This window comes from Heptranchias perlo, chromosome 25, assembly GCF_035084215.1.
Source record: "Heptranchias perlo isolate sHepPer1 chromosome 25, sHepPer1.hap1, whole genome shotgun sequence".
Classification (NCBI taxonomy): Eukaryota; Metazoa; Chordata; class Chondrichthyes; order Hexanchiformes; family Hexanchidae; genus Heptranchias; species Heptranchias perlo.
Genome location: NC_090349.1, coordinates 42,244,565 through 42,270,416, shown reverse-complemented (window position 1 = coordinate 42,270,416; position 25,852 = coordinate 42,244,565). Strand labels below are relative to the sequence as shown.

The following is a 25,852-nucleotide window of genomic DNA, read 5'->3' as shown; positions in this document are numbered from 1 at the left end:
TATGGAAAAGTCTTAGTCACGTTTAAGCTAAGTTCCTGAACAGATTAACGTTTCCACTTTTTAAATGAGATCATCTCATGAAAACAAAAGTGTTGGGATGGTCTTTATCTAACCTAGGGGAAGGGAAGGGCTCCATTCACCTGCCTGTCGCCACAGCTGCAGTTTATTTTGATACTGATGGCATCATTTCCCCCGTCATGTCAACATCTCCACGTGTCCAGCATGTTAGGAGATTTAACACCGGACAAACAGGCAGCCCTGCTCCAAGCTGTTGGCTGAACGCAAAAACAACCCTGAGGACACTGACCCAGAATCTCAATGTTCATGAAACAAAGGCAACATTTATCACCGCCCCTTCAAGCAGATAATTGCAGAGGAGGAGGAAAAACGAACAAGCAAAGCAAGTCATTAAAATTGGGTCATTTGATATGCTGCCCCCCTTCTTTTAAAAGCTCATTTTATTAAAAAGCGGACTGGCAAATGTACATTAACACCTTTATAGCTCAGATAATCAGCCCCCTCCTGCTCTGGGAATGACCCATTAAAGCCTCCGATGCTGGGCATTTCACAGCACAATGTGCATTTCATTGTCCCGCGTGAAAACAGTCATTATGAAAACAGTCACGAACTATACAGTCAGTCTGGACTTTTTGACTCACAGCTTACAGATGTGCCCAGTCCACAGGCCAATCTGCGGTAATAATTAAAACCTTCCCCGGTTCTGGTTGTTGATGGCATGACTAAAAAAAAAAGCCTCAGGGGAAAAAAATAAGTTATTTAAAGCCAAAAAAGCCACGAATTTTTAAGACTAAATGGAAATTATGAGTCTTATACAGATTTATTTTAAAATATAACTTAGTCGAGTGATTCGATCAATCACAAATTCAAACCTATTGTGCTTTTATTTCCAGATCTTTAACCATTTTCCCTCCACAGAGCTAATATATATATATTTTCCTAGATTGTTTAATGCACAGACTTCGTTTTAATGTAAATAGATTACTCTTCAATCATCAATTAGATTTTTTTTTTGCAATTGCTCAAACAATGCTTTTTTAAAAAAAAAAATGCAGATCAAAGTTTGCAATGGTTTGTTTCTGGATGAAGTCAATAATGCAAAAACTACAAAATACAAAGATTGTGCACTGATCCATTTACAGTCTGCATGGTGTAACAGCACCTCCTTGCACAATGCACTTGGTTTAAACTAGCTTTGCAGCCGTGTACAAAGTGTGGGATGCGCATATTTTTTCTTTTTTTTAATATAAAAACTGATTAATAGATGTGTGTCTCGAGTTGCAATTTTCTCGAAAGCTGTTCGCCTTTTCCACCTACCCTGCGGGAAGCAGCCTCCACACTCCAGATGCTACAAGTTGTCACCAGAGTCACGATCCGCAGCAACTTCCCAGCCCAGCTCTCCGCCATGGTCGCGGGGGCACTGACCCCTTTTGCTGGTCTCTCCTGCCACTTTATCCACCTGTGTGTGAGAAGGGGAACAGCTGAGGCGCGCTCCGGCCAGGGAGGGTGCGCGCACGCACGCACGCACATACACGCGCCCGCGCGCCCGCGGAGGGGATTTGGTGACCGGGCGCGCGTCCGACAAGACTTTTCTTAAAACGGCAACAATCTGCTTGACGCGGCAAAAACAAAAGAATGTGGGTCCCTTTAAAGGTTGAAGATTGGGCAGAGAAACCTTCACTGCAGATCATTTTTTAAAAAAAAACTTCGTTCCCACACAGACTTTGTCCAGTCTTTCCAGGGACAGTCACCATTTTTGTTGTTGTGATAAACGTAACATTTCTCTGTGTTCAATGTTGCAAAAATGTAATGTGTTTGCAATCTGTCAGATTGTTTCCAGTGGCCTGACCTTGGTATTACTGCATTAGTTACATAGTCTGGGGAGGGGAGGGGAGGCTGGTATTACATTTGGTGGGACCCACTAAACTATAACAACAACTTGCATTTATATAGCGCCTGTAAAACGTCCCAAAGTGCTTCACAGGAGCGTAATTGGGCAAAAAAATAAGGACTGTTTAAACCTGGAATTAACTTGTTGATGCATAAAATACTGGTAGTTTTAAAGACAATTCTCCACAACTGCACTATAAATTCTGAGACAAAATCAAATGCTCCAAACTCATCGGGGTGTTACAGTTCACCTCAGTGTCCCAGGGCTCCAGAAGGACAAAATCTGCAAGAGTTCCCACTCCTGATCATTATTATCTAAGTAACCTAGCTGAAAGTTCAGATCTGTGGATATAAAGCGATGATCTTGGCTGTGATGATCCCACAGTTGAATAGTCTGCTAACGCAGATAGCCTAAGCTCATGTGAAGAACAGCCATCATTTGGACATTGGTGTTCAGCTCCCTTTACTGACATGTTACATCTTTCCCTTCAGTATGCAACACTCCTGTACCAGGTACTGCCAGTTCACTAAAATGCAAAGGACTTTTAATTCCTTTGTCTAAAGCTGCATCCTTTCTTTTACGAACATCCAAAATACACTGCCTGAAAAGGTGGTGGAAGCAGATTCAATAATAACTTTCAAAAGGGAATTGGATAAGTACTTGAAGTGGAAAAATTTACAGGGCTCTGGGAAAAGAGCAGGGGAGTGGGACTAATTGGATAGCTCTTTCAAAGAGCCGGCACAGGCACCTTGGGCCGAATGGCCTCCTTCTGCGCTGTATCATTCTATGATTCTAATTGACTGGCAGGATTAGACCAGCTGATCCATCAAGCCTGCCCCACACTCCTAATGGCTGGAGCATCATGACGAGACACTTACTAACTGCCCCCGCCATGTAATCTCCTGGGAGAGGCAAAATCTCATCCAACTGATTAGATCTGACCATTGCTTTCTGATTTCACCTCCCCCCAGCGCACAGTAATTACTTTAGATTTCATTATCTCCCATCCTCTATTGACCCAAGTTGATGTTGTATCAGTTTTACTAAACAATGCAGTTTGTCGAGTTTATTTTCTCAGGTTGCAGAATTTTCTTTTAACTGGAATGTCCTTTTCTTTGGTTTTATTTCGTCCTTTTTCACCATTAACGTCCCTCGAATCTGCTCCACAACTAATGAATATTCTATAATTTCTCAAATTTCATGGATGAAATTTTAACTATTGTGATGAACAGCCCCTGTGGTGAGGTCCCAACAGAGAGCTGCCAATCCCTGGAGCGGGTGGGATAGTGGGCCAAACTTTAATGTCTGTTCGTGTGTGTTGCAGTTTGAATCTTTGAGGAGAGGGAAGAAGGACAAGATTTTTAAACATCAGAAATCGGAGGCAGGCGGAAGGTGCTGACTGGTACTGGGGTACAGTTCCACAGGCACTTGGTACATTCAGGGAGCTTAGCCACTTTTTCATCAGCACTTTAATATCCGTTAATAAAACTGAAAATGATAGGAAATGAACAATTCAAAATACGTTGCTCTTATTGTTATATTTTTATTTTGAAAGTATTTATTTGTTCTAATGTCTGCCTGCTCCCAGGGCAATGCCCATGTCATTCTGAAACCAGCCACTAAGAGGCACTGGCAGACTGTCCTGTTATCGGCCCTGACCAAAGTCCATGTGATGCTCCCCATCCAATTTTCCTCCATGCCCTGCTCTCAGGTGGTCCAATAGACCCAAATGCAACAACAGGAAAATCTGTCCCAAAATCTTTCTATTCTGAGCATTCGAGTCAGAAGGTCGTAGGTTCAAGTCCTACTACAGAGACTTGAGCACATAATACAGGCTGACACTTCAGTACACTACTGAGGGAGTGCTGCATTGTCGAAGGTGCCAGTTTTTTGATGAGATGATAAATCAAAGTTCTGTCTGCCCTCTCAGGTGGATGTAAAAGATCCCATGGCATTATTTCGATGAGCAGGGGAGTTCTCCCCAGTGCCCTGGCCAACATTTATCCCTCAAGCAACATCACTAAAATAGATTATCTGGTCATTATCACATTGCTGTTTGTGGGAGCTTGCTGTGCGCAAATTGGCTGCCGCGTTTCCCACATTACAACAGTGACTACACTTCAAAAAAAGCACTTAATTGGCTGTAAAGTGCTTTGGGACATCCTGAGGTCGTGAAAGATGCTGTATGAATGCAAATCCTTTCTTTTTTTAACATTCTGGTTCTCTCTCCTTCTCCGTGCAGACTCGTACTGGGCTGAAGTTCTAGGTTTGCTGTAAGGCTGACTGTTTGCTATGAGACCTGTCATAAGTTCCGCCCCACCTCCAACTCATTGGCTGACACAGTGGTACCAATAGATACTCTGGAAGTTCTATTGCTGCATTGCTTCAACACCTCATCCTAGTGACTGTTCTTTACGTGTGAGTCAAATGTATTGACAGACTGTTCAGCTGTGGAGGGGTGCCAAAAGTGAGCCTCATCCTGTTTCCACCCAGGGTCTAGACAGGCAGACATTCTAGCAGAGGGTCAGTGGTAAGAAATCAGGATTGGAAATCCTGGCTGATATTCCCTCTCCTAGCATTTTACCCGTTTATATCATGTTACCCTCTGGCTGTGCTGAGGGATGAATCGGCGTCCTCTGCTGGAGAAAAGGCAGATAGGCAAGTAAAGTTGAGTCTTTGTGATATACTTCCTGGTGAAGTAACTATCCTGCAGAGATTCAGAGCACAGAGTGAGGTTTAATATGGAGATAGGATTCAAATAAATATTCTGATGCTACTCGTGCTGTGCATGGAGCCCTTTACACCAATGAAAACCTAGTCTGAAAGACACACGCACGGGATAAGTGAAAAAAACTTCAGAGACAGATTAAATGAGCAAAAAAAGGACAATGATTTCAAAACCATTGAAATCAAAATTATAACATTGCAGAAATTAATTTCAGTGGGATTAATGGGTCAAGCACTCTCACTCCCCATAGCATTGCTTACAGACAAAAATATCTCTCTTTGTGTAACTGTATGTGTTTCATCTCTCTAACACTTTCTATCTTTTGGGCTGTTACTAATTGTTTCCACTCTTTCTGTCTTTTCTCTTTTCTCCATGTTACAAAAAGGATAGAGAGGCACTGGAGAAGGTGCAAAAAAGATTTACAAGATGCCAGAAATGAGAGGTTATAACTATCAGGAAAGACTGAACAGGCTGGTGCTCTTTTCTCTAGAAAAGAGAAGGCTGAGGGGTGACCGAAGAGAGATCTTTAAGATTATGAAGGGGTTCGATAGGGTAGACATAGAGATGTTTCCACTTGTGGGGGAGTTCAAAACTAGGGACCATAAATAAAAGAGAGTCACTAATAAATCCAATAGGGAATTGAGGAGAAACTTCTTTACCCAGAGAGTGGTTATAATGTGGAATTCGCTACCACAAGGAGTAGTTGAGGCAAATAGCATAGATGCATTTAAGGAGAAGTTAGATAAGTATATGAGGGAGAAAGGATTTCTAGAAGGCATTTGACAAGGTGCCACATCAAAGGTTACTACACAAAATAAGAGCTCATGGTGTAGGGGGTAACATATTAGCATGGATAAAGGATTGGTTAGCTAACAGGAATCAGAGTAGGCATAAATGGATCATTTTCAGGTTGGCAAGATGTAACAAGTCGAGTGCCGCAGGGATCAGTGCTGGGGCCTCAACTATTTACAATCAATATCAATGACTTGGATGAAGGGACTGAATGTATGGTTGCTAAATTTGCTGATGACACAAAGGTAGGTAGGAAAGTAAGTTGTGAAGAGGACATAAGGAGTCCGCAAAGGGATATAGATAGGTTCAGTGAGTGGGCAAAAATGTGGAGTATAATGTGGGAAAATATGAACTTGTCCACTTTGGCAGGAGGAATAGAAAAGCAATATATTATTTAAATGGAGAGAGATTGCAGAACTCTGAGGTACAGAGGGATCTGGGTGAATCACAAAAAGTTAGTATGCAGGTACAGCAAGTGATTAGTAAGGCAAATGGAATGTTGTCATTTATTGCAAGGGGAATGGAATATAAAAGTGGAGATGTTTTGCTACAGTTGTACAGGGCATTGGTGAGACCACATCTAGAATATTGTGTGCAGTTTTGGTCTCCTTATTTAAGAAAGGACATAATTGCTTTAGAGGTGGTTCAGAGAAGGTTCACTCAACTGATTCTTGGGATGAGGGGGTTATCTTATGAGGAAAGGTTGGACAAGTTGGGCCTATATACATTGGAGTTTAGAAGAATGAGAGGTGATCTTATTGAAACATATAAGATCCTGAGGGGCCTTGAAGGGGTAGATGCTGAGAGGATGTTTCCCCTTGTGGGGGAGACTAAAACTAGGGGACACAGTTTAAAAATAAGGGGTCTCCGATTTAAGACGGAGATGAGGAGAAATTTTTTCTCTCAGAGTCGTGAGTCTGTGGAACTCCCTTCCCCAGAGAGTGGTGGAGGCATGGTCATGGAATATTTTTAAGGCTGAGTTAGATAGATTCCTGATTAACAAGGGAGTCAAAGGTTATAATGGGCAGACAGGAAAGTAGGGTTGAGGTCACAATCAGATCAGCCATGATCTTATCAAATGGCAGAGCAGGCTCGAGGGGCCGAATGGCCTACTCCTGCTCTTAATTCGTATGTTTGTATGACTAGAAGGATATGCAGATAGGGTGAGATGAAGTAGGGTGGGAGGAGTCTGGTGTGGAGCATAAACATTGGCACAGACCAGTTGTGCCGAATGGCCTGTTTCTGTGCTATAAATTCTGTGTAATTCTTTTCATTTCTCTCTTTCGTTGTTGGCTTTCTTTGTCTCTGAGTTTTTTCTTTCTTAGTCTCTGCCTCTTTCGATGAGTTAGTGGTGTTGATCCTGCAGACTAGGGCCACGTGCATCCCCTGATAATTCAGTCCTAGTTGTTCTTTTCTTATTTGCTGTTTTCTCCAGTTTCAATTTTGCGGGCCCGGAAAGGGCTGCTTTTAGCACTGTGAATAAACCCTGAATCAGAACACCCAGGTCTGTAAGCTTCAGTGACTTGTGATCACAAGATAATTTCAGATGAGGACGGTCATTCAGCCTATCTTAATTCACCATCCAGAGAGATCCTAATGCTCTCCCCCCACTTCCCCACTGTAACATCCAATTATTTCTTAAATGTCATGGTTTTTGCTCTCTCTGGAAGTTTATTTCACATGTTGGTCACTCTAGTTGTGATGAAATTCCTGATATTTGTCCTAAATGATCTTTTATTGAATCTATGTCAATACTGGTCAAAAAATGTTGGCTAAACCTACAAGTTACAAAGTCTGTGCAACTAATTGCCATAGGCTTATAATCAGGGCTGTTCTTGAGCTGTCAGTTCTTTAGGGCCTGTATCACTTCTTTGAAGCTGTCAGTCAGCTTTTGTTTTGTTTCTAGGGTTTGGCATGAATGTATAAAGCCCATTTAAAGATATGCAATTTTTTCCCCCCTCAGAGTGGGATGCATCAAAATGGGTCGTCTCTTTAAACCCAACTGAGTTTCATCATTCCGACTAATGGAACTGAACCTTATCAAATTTCCTTTACAAACCAGGACTGCCCTCACCTCCAATCCAGGGACCTGTCAATCACTGCACATCCTCAACCGGAAGGTCCATCCTTCTCAGTGGGTCGGGTTGCTTGGATTTCCCCAGGTGGGTGCAAAAAAAAAAGGGACCTTTTTATAAATGATTATTGCAGATATTTAAAAAATAATCTAAATCTACTTTAAACGGTGCCAGTTATTAATTACTTTATTAAAAAATCTAATGCTTGTAAGAGTCAGTCAGAGGTTATAAATAAGTTGGTGGGAGGGTATTTGGTGTTCTCTGGGTGACGGGGGAAGGAAAGTGCCGACGGAGTAAACAAGCCACGTATGGCCGGGCTGCCGCTGTTTCCCCAAACGGTAAATGTTGGCGCCGGGAGGCATTCGGGGACGCGGGGCCTGCTTTATAACCGAGGGGTCGGCTCTCCTCGGCCCGCTGCTGTCGCGGGGGAGCGGCGGCGTTCAAAAATATTTTTCCAGTTTGAAGTATCGCGGCCTAGTGCCGGGGCCTGAGCCGGGGGGTTGGGTACTGAACTAGCGGGGAGGTGGGGGAATGGACTGGGACTGGAGGGAGAATGGGTGGGTGGTTAAGAGAGATGGCCGGTTGGCCTTTTGCCTTTAGCTCCCTGTCACTTGAATATGTTTCACGATAAACCGCTGGGACTCCCTGTCGTTTTTCGTCAGAAGAGCCCTGAAGAAGACGGTTTGTGTTTGGTGAGAAAAGGTTCACAACAGCAGAATGGTGAAGAGAGGAGATGGAATATTAGTGGCCAGGCGATTCCAAGCTCGGGATTTAAAAGCTTGTAGGAAGAAAAGAAAGACAGGGGGGGGGGGGGGGAGGAGGCAAGAAAATAGGAAAGAAATTATTATTGTGAGGGGGGTCATTATCACATTGGTTTTTGAGTTTTCTAATTATTTCCATTAATGTTCTGAGATAATCACATTGAACAATTGTACATTAAATTTGTCTTTATAGCTATGTAGATATTTACAGAAATGTAGAATTAATAATTTTTGTGATTTTTATATAGATGATTTTAAAATGCCAATGAATGTTTAGTTTGGATCAAACTTGTGGCCAATAGTTATTAAATTGTGTTTTTAAGTGATTTCCTTCTCACACTTTCTACTGTACCTTCCAATCCGTTCTGATGTGCTTGCTGTGCTCCTTTGAATCATCTGACTTTGACCTGTGGCTGATTATAATCCCCCATATTAAATTCTTCATCTATATTTATTCTTATAATCTTAGGTTTAAATTTTGTTTAAAATCATCAGCTTTTGATGACTTCAGTGGTTTTACCGGTTTTATTGCCGGTAGGTCATGCTGATCCTCCTCCCTCTACACGCCAATAAGACCTCTGGCCTTGATGGTAACCCTCCCATCGTTCTCAAAATGTACGCTTCTGAACTTATCCAGGTTTTATGCTGTCTCTTCAGATCTGTTACTCCCAGTTCACTTTTTCTTCTTAGAAATCGTGAACGAGAGTATATTTCCAAGAACGGCAATCTCTCTGCCTTCTGACTACTACCCCACTTCCCCCAAATTGGTATTTTTTAGTTATGGAAGCTGCTTTTAATTTTCAAATTATTCCTCACTTTGGAAGTGCCGGAGTAATCCGTGAAACCAGAATAGCTTTCAGCAGTGGTTCCATCAGGTTGCCAATGCTGCACGCCCCTGAAACTCTGCTCTTGAATGAACGGGATATGACGCTCGACTCATCGATCGACAGTTCCGACGGGCCACAGCAAAAAATCGCATAGACCTCCTCAGGAGACTAACACGGGACGCAACCAACAGAGTACCCTTTGTCGTCCAGTACTTCCCCGGAGCGGAGAAACTACGCCATGTTCTCCGCAGCCTTCAACATGTCATCAATGAGGACAAACACCTCGCTATGGCCATCCCCACACCTCCACTACTCGCCTTTAAACAGCCACCCAACCTCAAACAGACCATCGTTCGCAGCAAACTACCCAGCTTTCAAGAGAACAGCGTCCACGACGCCACACAACCCTGCCACGGTAACCTCTGCAAGACATGCCAGATCATCGACACAGATACCACCATCACACGAGATGACACCACCCACCAGGTGCATGGTTCATACTCCTGTGACTCGGCCAACGTTGTCTACCTCATACGTTGCAGGAAAGGATGCCCCAGAGCATGGTACATTGGCGAGACCATGCAGACGCTGCGACAACGGATGAACGGACACCGCGCAACAATCGCCAAACAGGAGGGTTCCCTCCCAGTCGGGGAACACTTCAGCAGTCATGGACATTCATCCACCGACCTTCGGGTAAGCGTACTCCAAGGCGGCCTTCGAGACACACGACAACGCAAAATCGTCGAGCAGAAATTGATAGCCAAGTTCCGCACCCATGAGGACGGCCTCAACCGGGATCTTGGGTTCATGTCACGCTACACGTTACCCCACCAGCGAACAAATGTTATCTGTTTTTAATATAATGGGTCATTTGCTGGCTCTCTCTGCCTTCCGGATGTTTCTGCCTCTCTCTGTGTTTTTTTTTCTCTGTTTTTTTTCCCCTGTTTGTTTTTTTGTTGAATGTGTATTCGGGGGTTCTGCAGATGACACCTCTCTGTCTGAACACGGTGATTGCCTTGGCAACGGGCAGTTGCAGGGGCAGTCTGTAAACACCATGTATTATTCAATATGTATAAATGCGTAGGCTTCAAGGAGATCCTGAACATTTACCTGAGGAAGGAGAGAATCTCCGAAAGCTTGTGAATTTAAAATAAAATTGCTGGACTATAACTTGGTGTTGTAAAATTGTTTACAATTGAATATAAACAGTCAGGCAGATACTGCGCCTCTAATCCACTAGTTATATTCATGACTATCTCATTTCTATTCAAATTGTTTGTTTTTGTATTTTGTAGTTAATGACTCAACAACTTTTTCCAGGTTCAGCTGCAATACTCCCACAGTCCCAGGACTCTGCTCTTCTTGCTGCTCCTCCTTCATATCAGTAAACTCTTTGATTCATTATCCGACCTTGTTTTGTTGTTGATTCTACTCTACATTCATCAACTTCATTCAGATCACACTCCTTCAGTGTCTACCACCTGAAGTACCCCCCTCAGTGTATTGGCCAACCCAAGACATTTCGATCTCCCCTATGCCTTCAACAGGGCAATGAAAATCTTGTTTCTTTCAGTTCTTCAAAGTTTATTCATGCTTCTTCAAATACATTGGGTGGCTATTGCCTCTTACCTCGGTCTTCCTTGATCTGACAACACTCTTGGCCTATCTTTCTCCTGTAATCTCAAATGAAATTCCTCATCTTCATTGCTAAAGCTGCAGCGAGGAAGTTCAGTTTTCTTCAGTTCTTAACACTGTAAAACCCAAGTCTGTTCTAGACTTATATATGGACTATATCTGAGAGGTTCTTCTAACTTGTACTCTTTGACAAGTCTCTCAACTCTCTCCTTCTCCCACCCGCTCTTTTCCCATTCATTTTTTTCCTTTAGTTAGTACTAAGGTTTTAATACACTGAGGTTTTAATACAGCATCATAAATTTAGATTACATTGATAGTATTTCATAAATAGTGATTGCAAATTGTATTAAGAAAACCTGTGTTAGGGAGTCAACAAAAACTTGCTGGCTATTTATAGTGGGGCCCATCGGACTGGAATTTCTCCGTATTCAGGCACTTTCTGAAATAGTGTGTGACATGGGAATATATGCACCACGTTGGTTGGTATTTTGAGTAGCATTGTGGAATGTCACACTGCCCTCCATGAACCAATATTAAGTTTAGATATCAATCTGCTCTCTACTGCATTTACTAAGTTAAATTTGAGCTCCAACACATATCTAAAATTGCATATAATGGTTTATAATGTATTATTGAGGAACTTCTGTATTTTTGAGAAATTTCTGTATAATGTAGCTGTAGTGAGTAAACCCATTTATAGATCGCTAAATTTCCTGTGTGTGAGAGAATGTGATGTACAGTACTTACACAAAATAAGTTGATGTCTTTGATACCAGATTCCTCTGTTGATTGGGGGGTGGGTAGCAGGGGGGTCATGGCTGTAAGTTATTCATAAAAATCTTGGATTGTATGTGGCTTCTGTATATCATATCACATTTAAAGCTTTGAACTTAGTATTGTAAGTTTTTAAAGTGACTTAATAATTTTGTTTTTGAATCATCACTAAATATTTGGAGTGATTCTTCATCTTAATGTGGCCACCAAGTCATGCTAGATTCAGTGTAAAAGCATTGCACTCCTTTGCTGCATGGTTTAATTATAATTCCACTTTTTTTTTAACTTGAAAACGATAAGTTGGATTTTTGTATTTAGCTGCTTGCCATTTTACAATCAGTGAAAGGTGAGGTGGCTTTTGGATTTTAGACATTATCTTAACTGTTTTGAACATCCTGTTTGGTAATTTTGCACCGTTTTGTTATTGATTATCCTTGATGTCTGCAAGCAGCTTTGTCAGTATAATGTGGCACTGAATTATTCAAACTTGAAAGCATTTCCGTTAATGACGAAAGAGGAATTCAAGCACTTTGCCTTCACAGATCTAGCGATCCAGTTGATAAGCGTTTACGGATAAACTGATCTGTTTCGAGTTTTTATTAGTCTATCTTTCTGATTGAAAAGATTATTCCAGGACTTCGACAAAATAAGTTACACGCAGGTAGGCAGACAGAAGTCAGTTTTAGTCTTATTTAGTGTATTGCAAAATTTTTACTTACACTAATATACTTTAATGCTTATTATATCACAAATTACTCCCACCACCAGTGACACATCTATAGACACCAGCACATGAGTGTTATGCTTTGGAAAGTGCATTTTGAACTATTATAGACATAAAGCAGTTTTTGAAAGTCAAAATCTATAATTGTATCACTGGGTGTTTTTCACAGACTGAGTAGACTCAGTGTGAAAATCTCACACTTCTACCATTATATTTTAGTAAATTCTCAGTGATAACACTGGAAATGTATTTGTTTTAATTGAAGGAGCAAGGTTTTTAAAATGCTGAAAAGCTAAGATAATGTGCATGTAACAGTTTTATTTAATAAATTAGACAGTAGAGGTGGGACAAATCCTCAAGCTTCAAGTGAGATTAGAAGAAATGTTCCCCTCAGGGGTCTGAATTTTTCACTCTTCCTCCCAGGCTGTACGTACGCTTGTCCTACACGCTCTCCCTTCTTCCTACATCCTCACTCATCACACAGTCTCCTACTCTAACTCATTCTTTCCAGGGCCTCTGAACAATCTTTCTTAACGAAAACCCAAGCTTGAAGTCACCAAATTATACTTTATGATTTCCTTCGACTTTTTCACTTCTTTCAACAATACTTTGTCCTGCACAATGGGCCTTGACCCTTCATTTTGGTTCCTTAATTTAAAAGAGCCTGGACTATACCCCCATCAAAATAATTAATGCTGTATAATTTTTAAAAAATAGATTATGAAAGGCTTTGAAGTTTTTAGCAGAAATACCCACTTGCAGTATTTCAAAGAGATTTCCCACATTTTTCAGTTAAAATACGGTGACCTGAATTTCTTTTCCGTTTCAGTTTCTACAACTCTTGGGTTTTGGCATCTCTGTTGTAAGGATAAATGCAGGTAGATGATCAAGTCGTCCACCAAACATTGTGGGTCATGTTCTTTGGGAGCTTAGGAAGGTTATCAGTGGAATTCAACTGCTTTTTTTGTAAATTATAGTATTAGCTTGTTCTGTTTACCTCCCTTGAAGGTGTTGACTCCTTTATTGTTCCGTAGGCAGTCCTTGCCCTATGATACTTAGTTCAAATAGCTATTATTCATCTGTGAGCCTTGACTGGAAGTGTCGATGTATCATCTGGCTATATTTGTCACTAGAGGTCCACGCATTGGTCATTGTGCAGTGATCAAGAAAAATTGCTACATTCCTGTTCTCTCTCTTTCCCCCTACCTTCCCTAATTTAAAAGTGCTTTGGCCATCTGTAGTGTGCCTGCTGCTATGCTGGCTGAGATCAGACATAACGAGCTGCAGTTTTTGTGGTCTGCATTTTTAAAATTCATTTTCGGGATGTGGGCGTCGCTGGCAAGGTCGATATTTATTGGCCGTCCCTAGTTGCCCTTGAGAAGGTGGTGGTGAGCCGCCTCCTTGAACCGCTGCAATCCATGTGGTGAAGGAACTCCCATAGTGCTGTTAGGTAGGGAGTTCCTGGATTTTGACCCAGCGACGTTGAAGGATCGTATGACTTAGAGATTGTGACTACTCCTGTGCCCTCGGGAGCAGTCTTTCTGTTCTTTGAGTGCATTTACACTATAAGTTTAGCATCACTGCAAAGTAGTTCTGGCTTCACACCATTGCCCAACTTGCATAGTATAAACCTCCTCCAAGGAGGTTTGCTATGGTCTCTGGTCAGGCTCTGACTCTAGATTCAGGCTGCATTTATACTATAGCAAAATGAACTCCTTTGCACCAATGTAGTATAAATGCACCCTCAAACATTATAGATCTATCATAATTGCAACTTACACGTTCCAAGTGCTTTGTAGTTAAATGTCTCCCAGTACCGAAAGCCCTATCTATATAGATAACTATTCTTTCTCCCTGCTCATTGTTTCCAGAAGCAAAATCTGGAGACCAGAGTCCGCATTCTCCAGTAAGTGGGTTAATTGATTAGAATCCATGATACACGAGTATCCCTAGTGGGACAGGTTAGAGGTTAAGTGCTACATTTTGAGTTTAGAAACCATAGGATATCAACAGATTAATTTCAATCGGATCTTTCTATTTAACCAGTTAATATATATTTGTTTAATAACCTGTCTGGTTGTGAATCGTGGTTCGTGCATCCCAGCGAAAAGGATTTGCTTTTACAACTGCGTTATATTTTTTCTGTTTTGCATTTGAGCCAAATATTAACTTTATTTTTAATCACGGCCATCCTTGGTTCAGAAATAGGATCATTTGTGAATTGATGTACCTTCCGAAGCAGTTCCATATCATGTGAAGCTAAACTGCACTATATTATTGTTGTTGAAATGTTTCTACTTGTAATTTAGTAGGGAGTTGTGCATCTGGAATGCCTTTTTCCTTTGTTGTAACAAAATATGATTCCCTTTTTTGTGTCTGGATTTGCTGTTGTTTTAAAAGGGGTGGATCAGTAGCTAACAGTAGAGAGAGGCCAACATTGTTTGACCAAGATAACAGACTCTCATTGCTCTTTGAAACTCAAAGCCCACTATATGTCTGGAAGTAAGTGTAGAGGGCCCATCAACTCTGAACTGGACTCCTCTTAAATCTATAGTGAATGTGGATTGTGTTGAATTATATTCTTTGACCTAAAGGACAGGATTTTTAAAGCCATTAAATCTGAATCTGTGCAATCTGTGCTTGTAGATTTTGTTTTTCAGAAATGAAGTACAACCTATACAAAGTATGAATTTACTTGCGTTGGTGTTATCAGTTACGGATTTAAGTGATCTAATCTCATTATTAATTTAAATCCATTCTGAAGTGCAGCATGTACAGAGCCAGTTGGTGTTTGATTGAAACCCTACACTCCTCTTCCATTTGCTGTCTGGCATGAGGTAAATTGATAAATTAAAGCAAAGAGGAGGAATAGCAGCACGTAAATCAGATTTTTGTTTAAAACAATGCTTGTCAGTTCTAAAGAGCATATCGTCAGGTATCCTTTAAAAACATAGAAAATAGGAGCAAGGGTAGGCCTGATCCACCATTCAGAATGATCATGGCTGATCGTCTAACTTGGTACCCTGTTCCTGCTTTTTCCCCATATCCCTTGATCCCTTTAGCATTAAGAAATATATCTATCTCCTTCTTGAATACATCTAATGACTTGGCCTCCACTGCCTTCTGTGGTAGAGAATTCCACAGGTTCACCTCCCTCTGAGTGAAGAAGTTTCTCCTCATCTCGGTTCTAAATGGCATACCCTGTATCCTGAGACTGTGACCTCTGGTTCTGGACTCCCCAGCCATTGGGAACATCCTCCCTGCATCTAGACTGTCTAGTCCTGTTAGAATTTTATATGTTTCTTATGAATAAACTGGGCAGTGTGTTAGACCCTGCACCAACTTCCTGTCCAACTATATTTTTTATCTTGCCAATGTTTAGCACAAACTGTCCCCTCAGAACTATTGGTTTACAGTTGAATCTCATCCAGCAAGGACTGTCTAAGTAATTCTAACAATTTATATTGATGTTTAAGCTCATGTACAGATTATACCGGAGCAGTGGGTAGGAATATGAAGAAAGCTCTATAACCAGAGTAATAAGATCTGCCTAATTTGTTTAGGATTTGGGTGTGGCATTTCCGCCGTGTCTTGTTCTCAATTACTTTTATTCGCCGTAGACTTTACATTAAGAGTTGGATGATTTTGAAAGACATTCAGGTTTTGTTCCTGATTTTAAAACCGAACTGATTTGCTCAACAAGAATTCTGCTGAAGAGGCAATGAAGCTTTTTTGATGTCATTGCCCATTTTAATATCCAAATATGATTAAAAATGCATGTGTTCTGGTGTTCAAAAGATTTGTATTATACAACTTTACACATGACTAAGTCAATGATTGATGGAGCAATAGACTAAAACCGTTCAATACCTGTTCATGAGAAGATTGAGGGGTGATTTGATGAGGTGTTTAAAATGTTAAAAGGATTCGATAGGGTAGATGCAGAGAAAATATTTTCTGTGATGGGGGAATTAAGAATGAGGGGGATATAATCTTAAAATTAATGCCATGCCATTTAGGAGGGAAATAAGGAAGCACTTTTTCACAAAGTGTCGTAGAAATCTGGAATTCTCTCTCCACCCTCCTCCCGCCAAAGGCAGTGGATGCTGGGACAATTGGAATTTTCAAGACTGAGATCGATAGATTTTTGTTAGGTAAGAGTATCGAGGGATATGGTGCAAAAGCGGGCAAATGGAGTTGAGGTGCAGATCAGCCATAATCTAATTGAATGGCAGAGCAGGCTTGATGGGCTGTATAGCCTACTCCTGTTCCAATGCAGCAGTAGCTGATGATGTGGCAAGACAAGGACAGCTGTCAGGAGCAAGCTCCTTCTCAAGCTCTTGGTTTTAGGGTGAAGCCTACTAGAGACTAAAAAGGAGGGAAGAAGATGACATCTCCTCAAACAGTTTTAACAATCAGCAGTTTTCTGAGGTAGATCCATAGACTTCCAGTTCTTAATTCAAGATTCCTCCTGTCTCAACACCAAGTCCCAGTATAGACTCCTGAAAATTGGGCTTTGGGCCAAGGGAACTTTCAGTAACCAATCTTCATAAACTCTTGGGCAAGTTTTCTTGTCTTTTTATAAGTTGGATATAGTAAGTTTCTTAAATCAACATTTTTATAACTTTTTACTTCCAAAGTTATAGATTAAACTTTTCTGCTGAGCGCTTGGCAGCATATCTGTGGCTTTTTCAAAAATTACATTTTTATAATCCAGCGGCAGGAGACGGGCTGCTAGTCAAGATACAGTGAGCTCAGTGACTGCAAGAAATTCCACTTGGTTGATGTCCGTGCAAAATCTACAGTCTACTCTTAATTCAAAGTCATTTAATTAAAACGCTCTGATTCATTTGTTTTAGTAATAAATTCCCACATTGCTGTATTATTTGCATTGCCCATTTCAAATTGTTGAATAATTCCACTTGTTTTTAATGGAAGAAATGATTAAATTCTCAGGAGTAGATTGTAATGACTGCATTTGTTTGGCTGCTGAATTCACATCACTGCTGTATAGCTCTATATCTCAAACAAACACACATTCAATGTTATTAAGCAAGCTCATAAACTGCATCCCTTCATGCCCACAGTGATAACTTTAAAAGCCAGAAGGACACGATAACAAGTTTCACCAGTGGGTCAGAACTAATGCTCCTATTCAGCGCTGTGATTTGATATAAACCTACAAAAAGCCCTTTTTGAAATTCACAATTCTCTAGTTATATGAAGAAAGTCTAAACCAGTTCTGTGCGACACTCTAACTGTCTCCACCCCTGCCTCAGCTCACCAGCTGCTGAAACCCTCATCCATGCCTTTGTTACCTCAAGACTCGACTATTCCGATGCTCTCCTGGCCGGCCTCCCACCGTAAACTTAAGCTCATCCAAAACTCTGCTGCCTGTATCCTAACTCGCACTAAGTCCCGTTCTCCCATCACCCCTGCACTCTGACCTACATTGGTCCCCGGTCCGGCAACACCTCAATTTTTAAAATTCTTATCCTTGTTTTCAAATCCCTCTATGACCTTGCCCCTCCCTATCTCTGTAACCTCCTCCAGATCTACAACCCTCCGCGATCTCTGTGCGCCTCCAATTCTGGCCTCTTGCGCATCCCTGGTTTCTATTGCTCCTCCATTGGTGGCCTTGCCTTCAGCTGCCTAGACCTTATGTTCTGGAATTCCCTCCCTAAACCTCTTCGCCTCTATCCATCTTTAAGATGCTCCTTAAAACCTACCTCTTGGACCAAGCTTTTGGTCACCTGTCCTAATGTTTCCTTGTGTGGCTCGGTTTCAAATTTTGTTTGATAATCGCCCCTGTGAAGTGCCTTGGGATGTTTTACTATGTTAAAGGCGCTATATAAATGCAAGTTGTTGTGATAATAGCTGCAAATTGTCTGAACACAGCTAACTTCAAAAAGTGCAGATATTCATATCGCCTGCGATAACTGGGTTTGTCACACAATATCAGATGTATAATTTTTCATTAAGTATTTCAATTGGTTGGTTTTGATTTTCATAAGAGAGAATTTATGTTGGCAGGGAAATGCAATGCCAACAGTCAAGCAACTGGACTATTAGGTGGGGTTCAGGGCTTGACACGCAGCAGAACCCATAAGCTGCCAATTGTTATCAACCATGTGTAGGTACTGGTGACTGTTTAAAGCTTTTAATTATTTGTAACCATCAAAATGTTGAAATATTGATTGCACTTTTTTTGCCATAATTATGCATATTTAGTATGTTTTGCACCAGTATTTTCTCAGTTTTGAAAGCTTTCTTTGCCAATGTGTTAAATGTACTTGGAAGCTGACATTGAACTTAATTTAGGTTAATATATTTAGATGTTCCATACAATACACATAAATGTATAGCACCACAGGTGAATTTTGTTTGCTATTTTTAGATTCTTGTTAGTGGAGTCGAGGTAGGAAAGAGAAGCTGCACAGGTTAATTCAAATATTTTAAAACCACTTTAATCTCTATTGAACCTACTTAGTATAGAGTACATTGCTTTTAATAAGAACAATTATTCCCTGCTTTACAAACGGAGCTTGCAGTAATGGAGGGACTTAGACTCCAGGCTAAATCAGCTCAATGAAGAAGTTTAAAACAGCACATTGCGTTATCTTCCTCCTTTCAACAGCAGAGTGCTCTCCTTCCCTGTATCACCAGCATGTCTACGATTAGGTCTTCCTGCATTTGGTTTCCTTGCTATGTATTTTGATCGTGATATAATTCCTGATGTCATTCAGCCTCGTACTGATTAATGTATTGTCTTTTCACAGTGCCTGTAATTTCTTACGGATTGTGTAGGAAAGGCTTTACTCCTCGACGCATTGGAATCTGCCAAATGCTACAGCTCCTAGTTGACAGATCATGGTGCCACATTTCAGACTCTACGCAATCTCTTGAACTATCCTCAGAGCAGAACACGTTTCCTTTTAATGGCACGAAGCGACCTTTGGCTTACTGTGAAAAGCCCTATAAAGTGTCATCGCTTATTGCCAAATTTATAGAATGATGGAAGCCCCCTCCCATGGACAGGATGTCTTGCTGGCTAATTCAACGTACAGCAGAGCCAGTGGGAGCAAAGAGGAGCTTCCCAATGATGCAGCTGTGTCCAGGTCGTCTGCCGCAGGAGTCGATATAAACGGTGAGTAATCCGTACCAATGTAATTTTGTTAAATTCTCTCCATAAATGTACTTCCCATGACTGCTTGACAGGGTGTTTTGTTTGAATTGTATTTATTTATTAAAATGTTTAAAATTTGAAGATGCATCTAATGGGAGGAGATGTTAATAGGTCGTGGCAGAGACAACAGTTGTTATGCTGAGTGGGTGGTGTTGCTGCTTGTTCTGCTGGGTAAGTTTTAGAATGGCTCTAAGCCTTTTAAAGTACTCGTGTATATAAAATCAGTGTTGTGTGCTGCTTTCATTGTGGTTGTTTCCTAGCTGGAAAAATACCTACATTGTTAAATCATTATGTAGTTTTGAGTCTCAGTTCTAAGAGAAAAGTCTCAATTTTAGTACTTTCAAATTCAGATTGTAAAGAATCATGCATTTCAACATGCTTTTTATTTAATATTATTTTGTGCATGTTTTTTACTCAGTATGTGCTACTGATGAACTAATTTGAACATATTGCTGAGTCTGTGACTGTATGAAATTAACATCAGCAGAAATAGTCAGTATCCCAGGGCTGCAAATGTCACTTCTAGTTTATATATTAATACAGATGATCATGATGTTATCAGCACTCCTTGTTTGAGGTAAATATTGAAGGGAAATACCCCAGATAAGGAATGTATTCACAAACAGATATATGCAAATTTTGATGGGTAAACAGATCTGAAAATCTTATACCTGAAACCATATTCAAATGATGCAATGCTTACAATGCTGTCCCTTTGTGTCCACCTCCCACTCGCTGCATTTGCAGACTGCAGTAGTGAAATTGTGGCCGATCTCTGAGCCAGTCACAGCCACAGGAGATGCAATTCCCCCGCCCTAGCACCTGGAATGCAAAAATTCTATGGTGTTTTCCATAGCTGTGGAATCATAAAGCACCAGGGAGGGATGCTGGTTATATAATCAAAAATCAGCTGAATTTTTATTTGAGTGGTTCGGTCAGCTGCATGGGTTGACTAGAACCAAAGGGTGCTGTCAGATTGATAGTTCATTGTCCTAACTGTTAACTGCTCTAAGGGTGAACAAATGCAGCAACCTTCATGCATAAATGATGTCCTGCTCCAGAGACTTGAGCACAGAATCTGAGCTGACACTCCAATGCAGTGCTGAGGGAGTGCTGCATAATCGGAAGTGCCATCTTTCAGAAGTTAACCCGAGACCCTGTCTGCCCCCTCAGGTGGACGTAAAAGATCCCATGGCACTATTTCGAAGAAGAGCAAGGGAGTTGTACCCGGTATCCTGGTCAATATTTATCCCTCAAACCACATCACTAAAGCAACAAATTATCTGGTCATTTATCTCATTGCTATTTGTGGGACCTTGCTGAGCGCAATTTGGCTGCCGTGTTTCCTTCATCTCAACAGTGACTACTCTTCGGAAGTGCTTTGTTGGCGTTAAAGCGCTTTGGGTCATCCTGAGGTCGTGAAAGGCATTATATAATTGTCTTACTTTTTACTTTAAATGACATGCAGATTTTCTCTGAAATTGTTACATGGAAATCATTCATGGGGTGGGGGGGGGGGGGAAGAATGAAATGAATGGTTACTTCACTATTTATATATTCTCTGGACATGGGTGACACTGGTATGGCTGTGTAAATTGCCATTCCCTCGTTGCCCAGAGAAGGTGGTGGTGATGGGCTGCCTTGAACAGTCGTAGTCCATGTGGTCAATCCTTTGCAGCGAATGTTTACAACTGGCTTCCTAGGCCACTTCAAAAGGTGTTAAGAGTCAACCATGTAGTGTGTTACAGGTAGGGATGAAGGACATCAGTGAGCCAGTTGGGTTTTTATGATCTGGAAATTTTCACGGCTATTTCTCTGGTGTCAGGCCACAGTTTACCAGATTTTTGAATTTGGTTTCACAGCTTGCCCTGTTGGGATTTGACCTCATGACCTCTAGGTTGCTATCCATTACCATAACCACTGCACCACCAAAGCAAGAAAGCATGTAATGGAGATTATCTACATGGCTTAAATTTTGCAATTTTTGCAGTTTAAAAAAAATATAAATGCACTCAAAAACCCTTTTTGCAGAACCGGGCAAACTTTAGTAGCTGTAAAGATTGGTAAAGGAAGAAAACTGTGTTTACTGTATGTGGCCAGAAAATAAACCATTTTATCTCTCGGCTAAGCATATTATGGAAAGTAGATGTAGTGTAGGGCCCCGACTCTGGATTGACCCTACAGATTTGGTGTTGGAGTGAATTAAAACTGCTTTGTACTAATGCAATAGTTGGAGCTTTATTCTCTGTTCCCAGTATTGTAGTAATGTAACATATTCTTGATGGATCTCACGAAAAATGTGAACAAACCACTCTAATACAGCACCAGTTTTGTTGATGCTTTGTGCCATAGGTGCCTGTAATTTTTCCTCTTTTATTCTTCCCCTGCACCTCATTATTTCTAATAAAGTAAACTTGATTTAAGTTGTCTTTCCACTGTGGTCGCTGCTTTATTCCTATTGCATGGGATGGCTGCTTTAGATCTAAAAGTAAAATATACATCTTGGGAAATGCCAGGTAACAGGGTAAAAATCTGAAATGCTATTACTTGTAAACCTAACTGGTATTCCTTTAACACAATCATGGTGCATTAACGTTACTGTATGGATTTATGAAATTAATCTTCTGACCAGTTACATTCTCCTTGGAAAGACTTTTTTTTAAAACCAGTAATTGCTTTGTATGTGTGTGTGCATGTTTAAAATAAGTGCCAAAGTAATTGGCTGTACTGTTACTGTACCTAGAATGTTTGGATGGGGGTGGGAAGAGAAGGAGGGTGAGAGTGTGCGTTTTGGTACTGAGTTATGCACAATTCTGTTCACCTAGCTGTGTGACAACTACAGGTACAGTGTGAGACCGCATCAAATTGATTTCATTGTGGTTAAGTACTAGGCCTTGTTTTAATGTAACCACATGCCAGTAATGCTCAAATCCAGAGAATGAACTAAAAAACAAATCAGACTGTATTCATCAAAAAATGAATAAAATTGCAAAATGTCCTTAGCATTTAAAAATTATATTTTGTGATCATTTGAATAGAAAGTTTTAGCGCTGGTTACTTGCTAACGTGCATGGTCAGAAGCCCAGCCAAGAAACTGATGGAGAGGTGTTAATTTTGAAACCCTCTCTCTTTTTCTAGGAACAAAGTGACTTGGAATGTTGATGGTGTTTCTCAAAGGAGAATCGTAACATTTGTGTTCACAGTTTGTGATTAATGACCAGTCCCAAATTCTGGTGACTTTAGCACAGCCCCTCACCCTGACAACGCCACAGTATGTAGTTCCAGACTTTGGTACCTATTTTTTATAAAAAGACAAGTTTAGAGTGGTAGCATTAAAGTCAATAATAAATCATTGGCTTATTTGTCCAGACTGAGCTAAAAGGAAATTGAATAGAAGCGAGAGTTCTTGAGGACAAAATACAGAACTACCCTAAAAATAGTTGTACATTGGAAAATGGCCAGTTTGTGGCTCCAAACTATGTTTTAATGCTTTCAAACTTTCCTTCCAGTGTGTACCAGATGAGCATTTAAAACAAAACAAAAGAATTTCTTCGAGTCTTTTCCCTCCTTTTTTAAGGGTATCTCTATAATGAGCAACAAAAAGTAGGTTTTGGTTTTCAAGCCTTGTTAAAACAAAAACTAAATCTGAAATTTGTGTTTTGTTTATTTCGGTTGTCATTGTTTTCCTCCTTTCTTTTTCTGTCAGTTTCCCCCTCCCCACCCCCCACCCAACGATGATTCCTTCTGTGGGGTAGAGTTCCATGAGCGGACGCCATTCAGTGTCTTGCTCAAGTGGCCATTCTTTGTGTAAACCAAGCACTGTGTGTCAGTGGGTCATTAAGCTACGAACGGCATCTCCGCTAAAGCCCAGCCCTGTCATCAGGGGGTCGCTGGTTACCAGTGCCCAAAGGGGGTGGGGAGGGAATAAAAACCTAGGACGTTCTGGTCTGTATGACTCAGCTGCTCACTGCCGTAACTCGCTGAGTCACTTTCTACAAATTATTGTCTGGTCTGGAACCAATGACCTTTAATAATCCTTAATGTTGCTTTGAGGAGGTGGAGGGGTGGGAGAATGCTTCGCACTGAGTGTTAAATACACACACTTTTAATTTCATAGTTATTACAAAATAAAGTGACTACCTCTGCTGTTGGTGTTCACTGAATAAATTGTGGAAGTACAGTTTAGCTGTAAAAAGTGTTTTCATATTATGCTTAATAAAGTGAAGGCTGTCCATGCTAAGAATGGCAAGCTTTTCCAGTATCCACATCAAACATTTATATTCTGGATAAGATTTAGCATCTAATGAAATATAGTTTTCCCCTACTTCAATTTGAGATGTTAATATCTCACTTCCGCTCGATCGGCACCCTATCCACCAGCTTAAACATGCACTCCCTCCACCATCGGCTCATCGTCACTACAGTGTGTACTATCTATAGGATGAACTGCAGAAACTCCCAAGCCCACATCCTCCACTACCTAGAAGGACAAGGGCAGCAGGTACATGGGAACACCATCACCTCCAAGTCACACAACATCCTGATTATGACATGTAGCAGCCGTTCTTTCATTGTCGCTGGGTCAAAATCCTGGAACTCCCGACCTAACAGTACTGTGGGAGCACCTTCACCACACGGACTGCAGAGGTTCAAGAAGGCAGGCCAGAAAGGAACAGGAGTAGGCCATTCAGCCCCTCAAGCCTGTTCCACTATTCAATTAGATCATGGCTGATCTGTATCTTAATTCCACCTAAACAATAAACGCTGGTCTTCCCAGCGACGCCCAAATCCCGAGTGAATTTTAAAAAAAAACCTTCTCTTGTCCTATGTACATCTAATTTGTAGAACAGTTGTAAACAATTTTACAACACCAAGTTATAGTCCAGCAATTTTATTTTAAATTCACAAGCTTTCGGAGGCTTCCTCCTTCGTCAGGTGAACGATGTGAAAAACATCGATGTAGAATAGTAACTGAAGAAGATGAGGACTGAGGTTCTTACAATCATTTCTCACTCTGTATTCACTGTGCACGATCATTGCATTGCTAAGTCTAGAATGCCAAAGTGATTGCCAAAAAATGACCAATAAACTTGCTAATGGTTTGAAGATTTATGAGAAAATTAAGATTAGGGCTTTGCCTTTCAGCTGGTATCAAGTTTAAGAGGTAGAATAGGGTGGTACTAGTTGCTAACTGTGCTTCATTTTTCATAGGTGCCTATGTGAACAGTACTGATAAAGTGCCAAACAGTGGAACAGCTATGGACGTCAGCAGTATCTCAGGCAAACATGAGGGCAAGATCCAGCAACAGTGTGCTTCCAGTGTTAAAGGTGCTGGCGGTGAAGGAGATGGTTGTCAGAATGGATCTAAGTCCGTTTACAGGTCCACTGGGCCTTCTGGCATTCCCCAGGCTGTCTCTAACTCACCAGAAAGTCAGCCACCAAAGTGCAGATCAGATGAGAGCAAAGAGCCTTCCCCAGGTGTGGATGGTTTCCATGGCAACTTAAAGAAGTCTCAGGGAGCTAATTCTGAGATGCTTGTTCAAAAAAGTGAAGCTTTGCAGTCGCTCATTCTAAGTCTTCCTATGCAAGAAACCGATTTGTGTAAGCATTTATTTACAGTGGAAGTGTTACAGGCTCTTCCACCCTCCTTCCTCTTATTGAATTTTCCTCTTTGCCAAAATTGGCTTGCTTTTTAAGCTTAATTGGTCAAGCTGACAACTCCATGTGCTGTAACTTTCTGTGCATGTGCTACCATAGAGAATGTGCAAAAATTGGGACATGAAAAACTGTTCTATTCCAAATGTCAATAGCCAAAAATAAAGTTTACAGATGTCAACTAATACCTCCACGAATAAGGGGCTTTTGGATTTGAACTTGCTGATAGTGCAGTGGATAAGTTAGGAGTGAAGTAGTTTGTTTTTACCTGGAACTTCACTTATCGGCATCATGTTGCTAGGTAACTCTTCTGTTGCATTACAAATAATTTGTCCAGATCAATCTCCATGATTTTTGCAAACTGTTACAGAATGCAAACTTCTTTTTTCCCCCTGACTGAGAGCAGGTGTGGAAGAGGAATGCAGAAGAGGCTAGAAATGGTGGGCCGCAGAGTACAGACTGGGACATAGGGCTGGAGGGGATTGCTGGGGTAGGGTGGGATGAAACCATAGAGGAATTTGCAAGTGAGGACACTGATTTTGAATTTAAATCTGTTGTGCGACAGGGTGTTAATGGAGGTTGATGAGGTAATGGCCATGTTGAGTTTAATGCAGACATGTAGGCGGCAGGGAGTTAGCCAAGTTGGAGTTTAGGTTTCAATTCGTTATGTCAGCTGCTGTGATACAATATGATACCACTTTCAACTTTTGGTCTACAATCCTGCCAACACTTTTCCTGGTACATGTTAACTGCTCCCGTAACTGGTGTAATGCACCAAAATAC

The 25,852-nt window shown here is 41.0% G+C and overlaps 2 protein-coding genes across 4 annotated transcripts in view; one reads left to right on the top strand and one right to left on the bottom strand.

Annotated features, from left to right (window-relative positions):
• si:dkey-112e17.1 (uncharacterized) overlaps positions 1-1,480 on the bottom strand; it is a 35,627-nt gene extending 34,147 nt beyond the window's left edge. The window contains exon 1 of the mRNA XM_068006164.1: positions 1,336-1,480. Coding sequence (XP_067862265.1) covers positions 1,336-1,425 — 90 coding nt within the window. The 5' untranslated portion in view covers positions 1,426-1,480. The remainder of the gene's footprint in view (positions 1-1,335) is intronic.
• A 6,293-nt stretch (positions 1,481-7,773) lies between these two features.
• golga3 (golgin A3) overlaps positions 7,774-25,852 on the top strand; it is a 71,786-nt gene continuing 53,707 nt past the window's right edge. The window contains exons 1-3 of one of the 3 annotated variants that reach the window (XM_068006138.1): positions 7,774-7,842; positions 19,008-19,375; positions 24,626-24,892. In XM_068006138.1, coding sequence (XP_067862239.1) covers positions 19,240-19,375; positions 24,626-24,892 — 403 coding nt within the window. In that variant the 5' untranslated portion in view covers positions 7,774-7,842; positions 19,008-19,239. Of the gene's footprint in view, positions 7,843-19,007; positions 19,376-24,625; positions 25,016-25,852 lie in introns of all 3 variants that reach the window. The other 2 variants (XM_068006137.1, XM_068006139.1) reach the window with 2 other exon arrangements.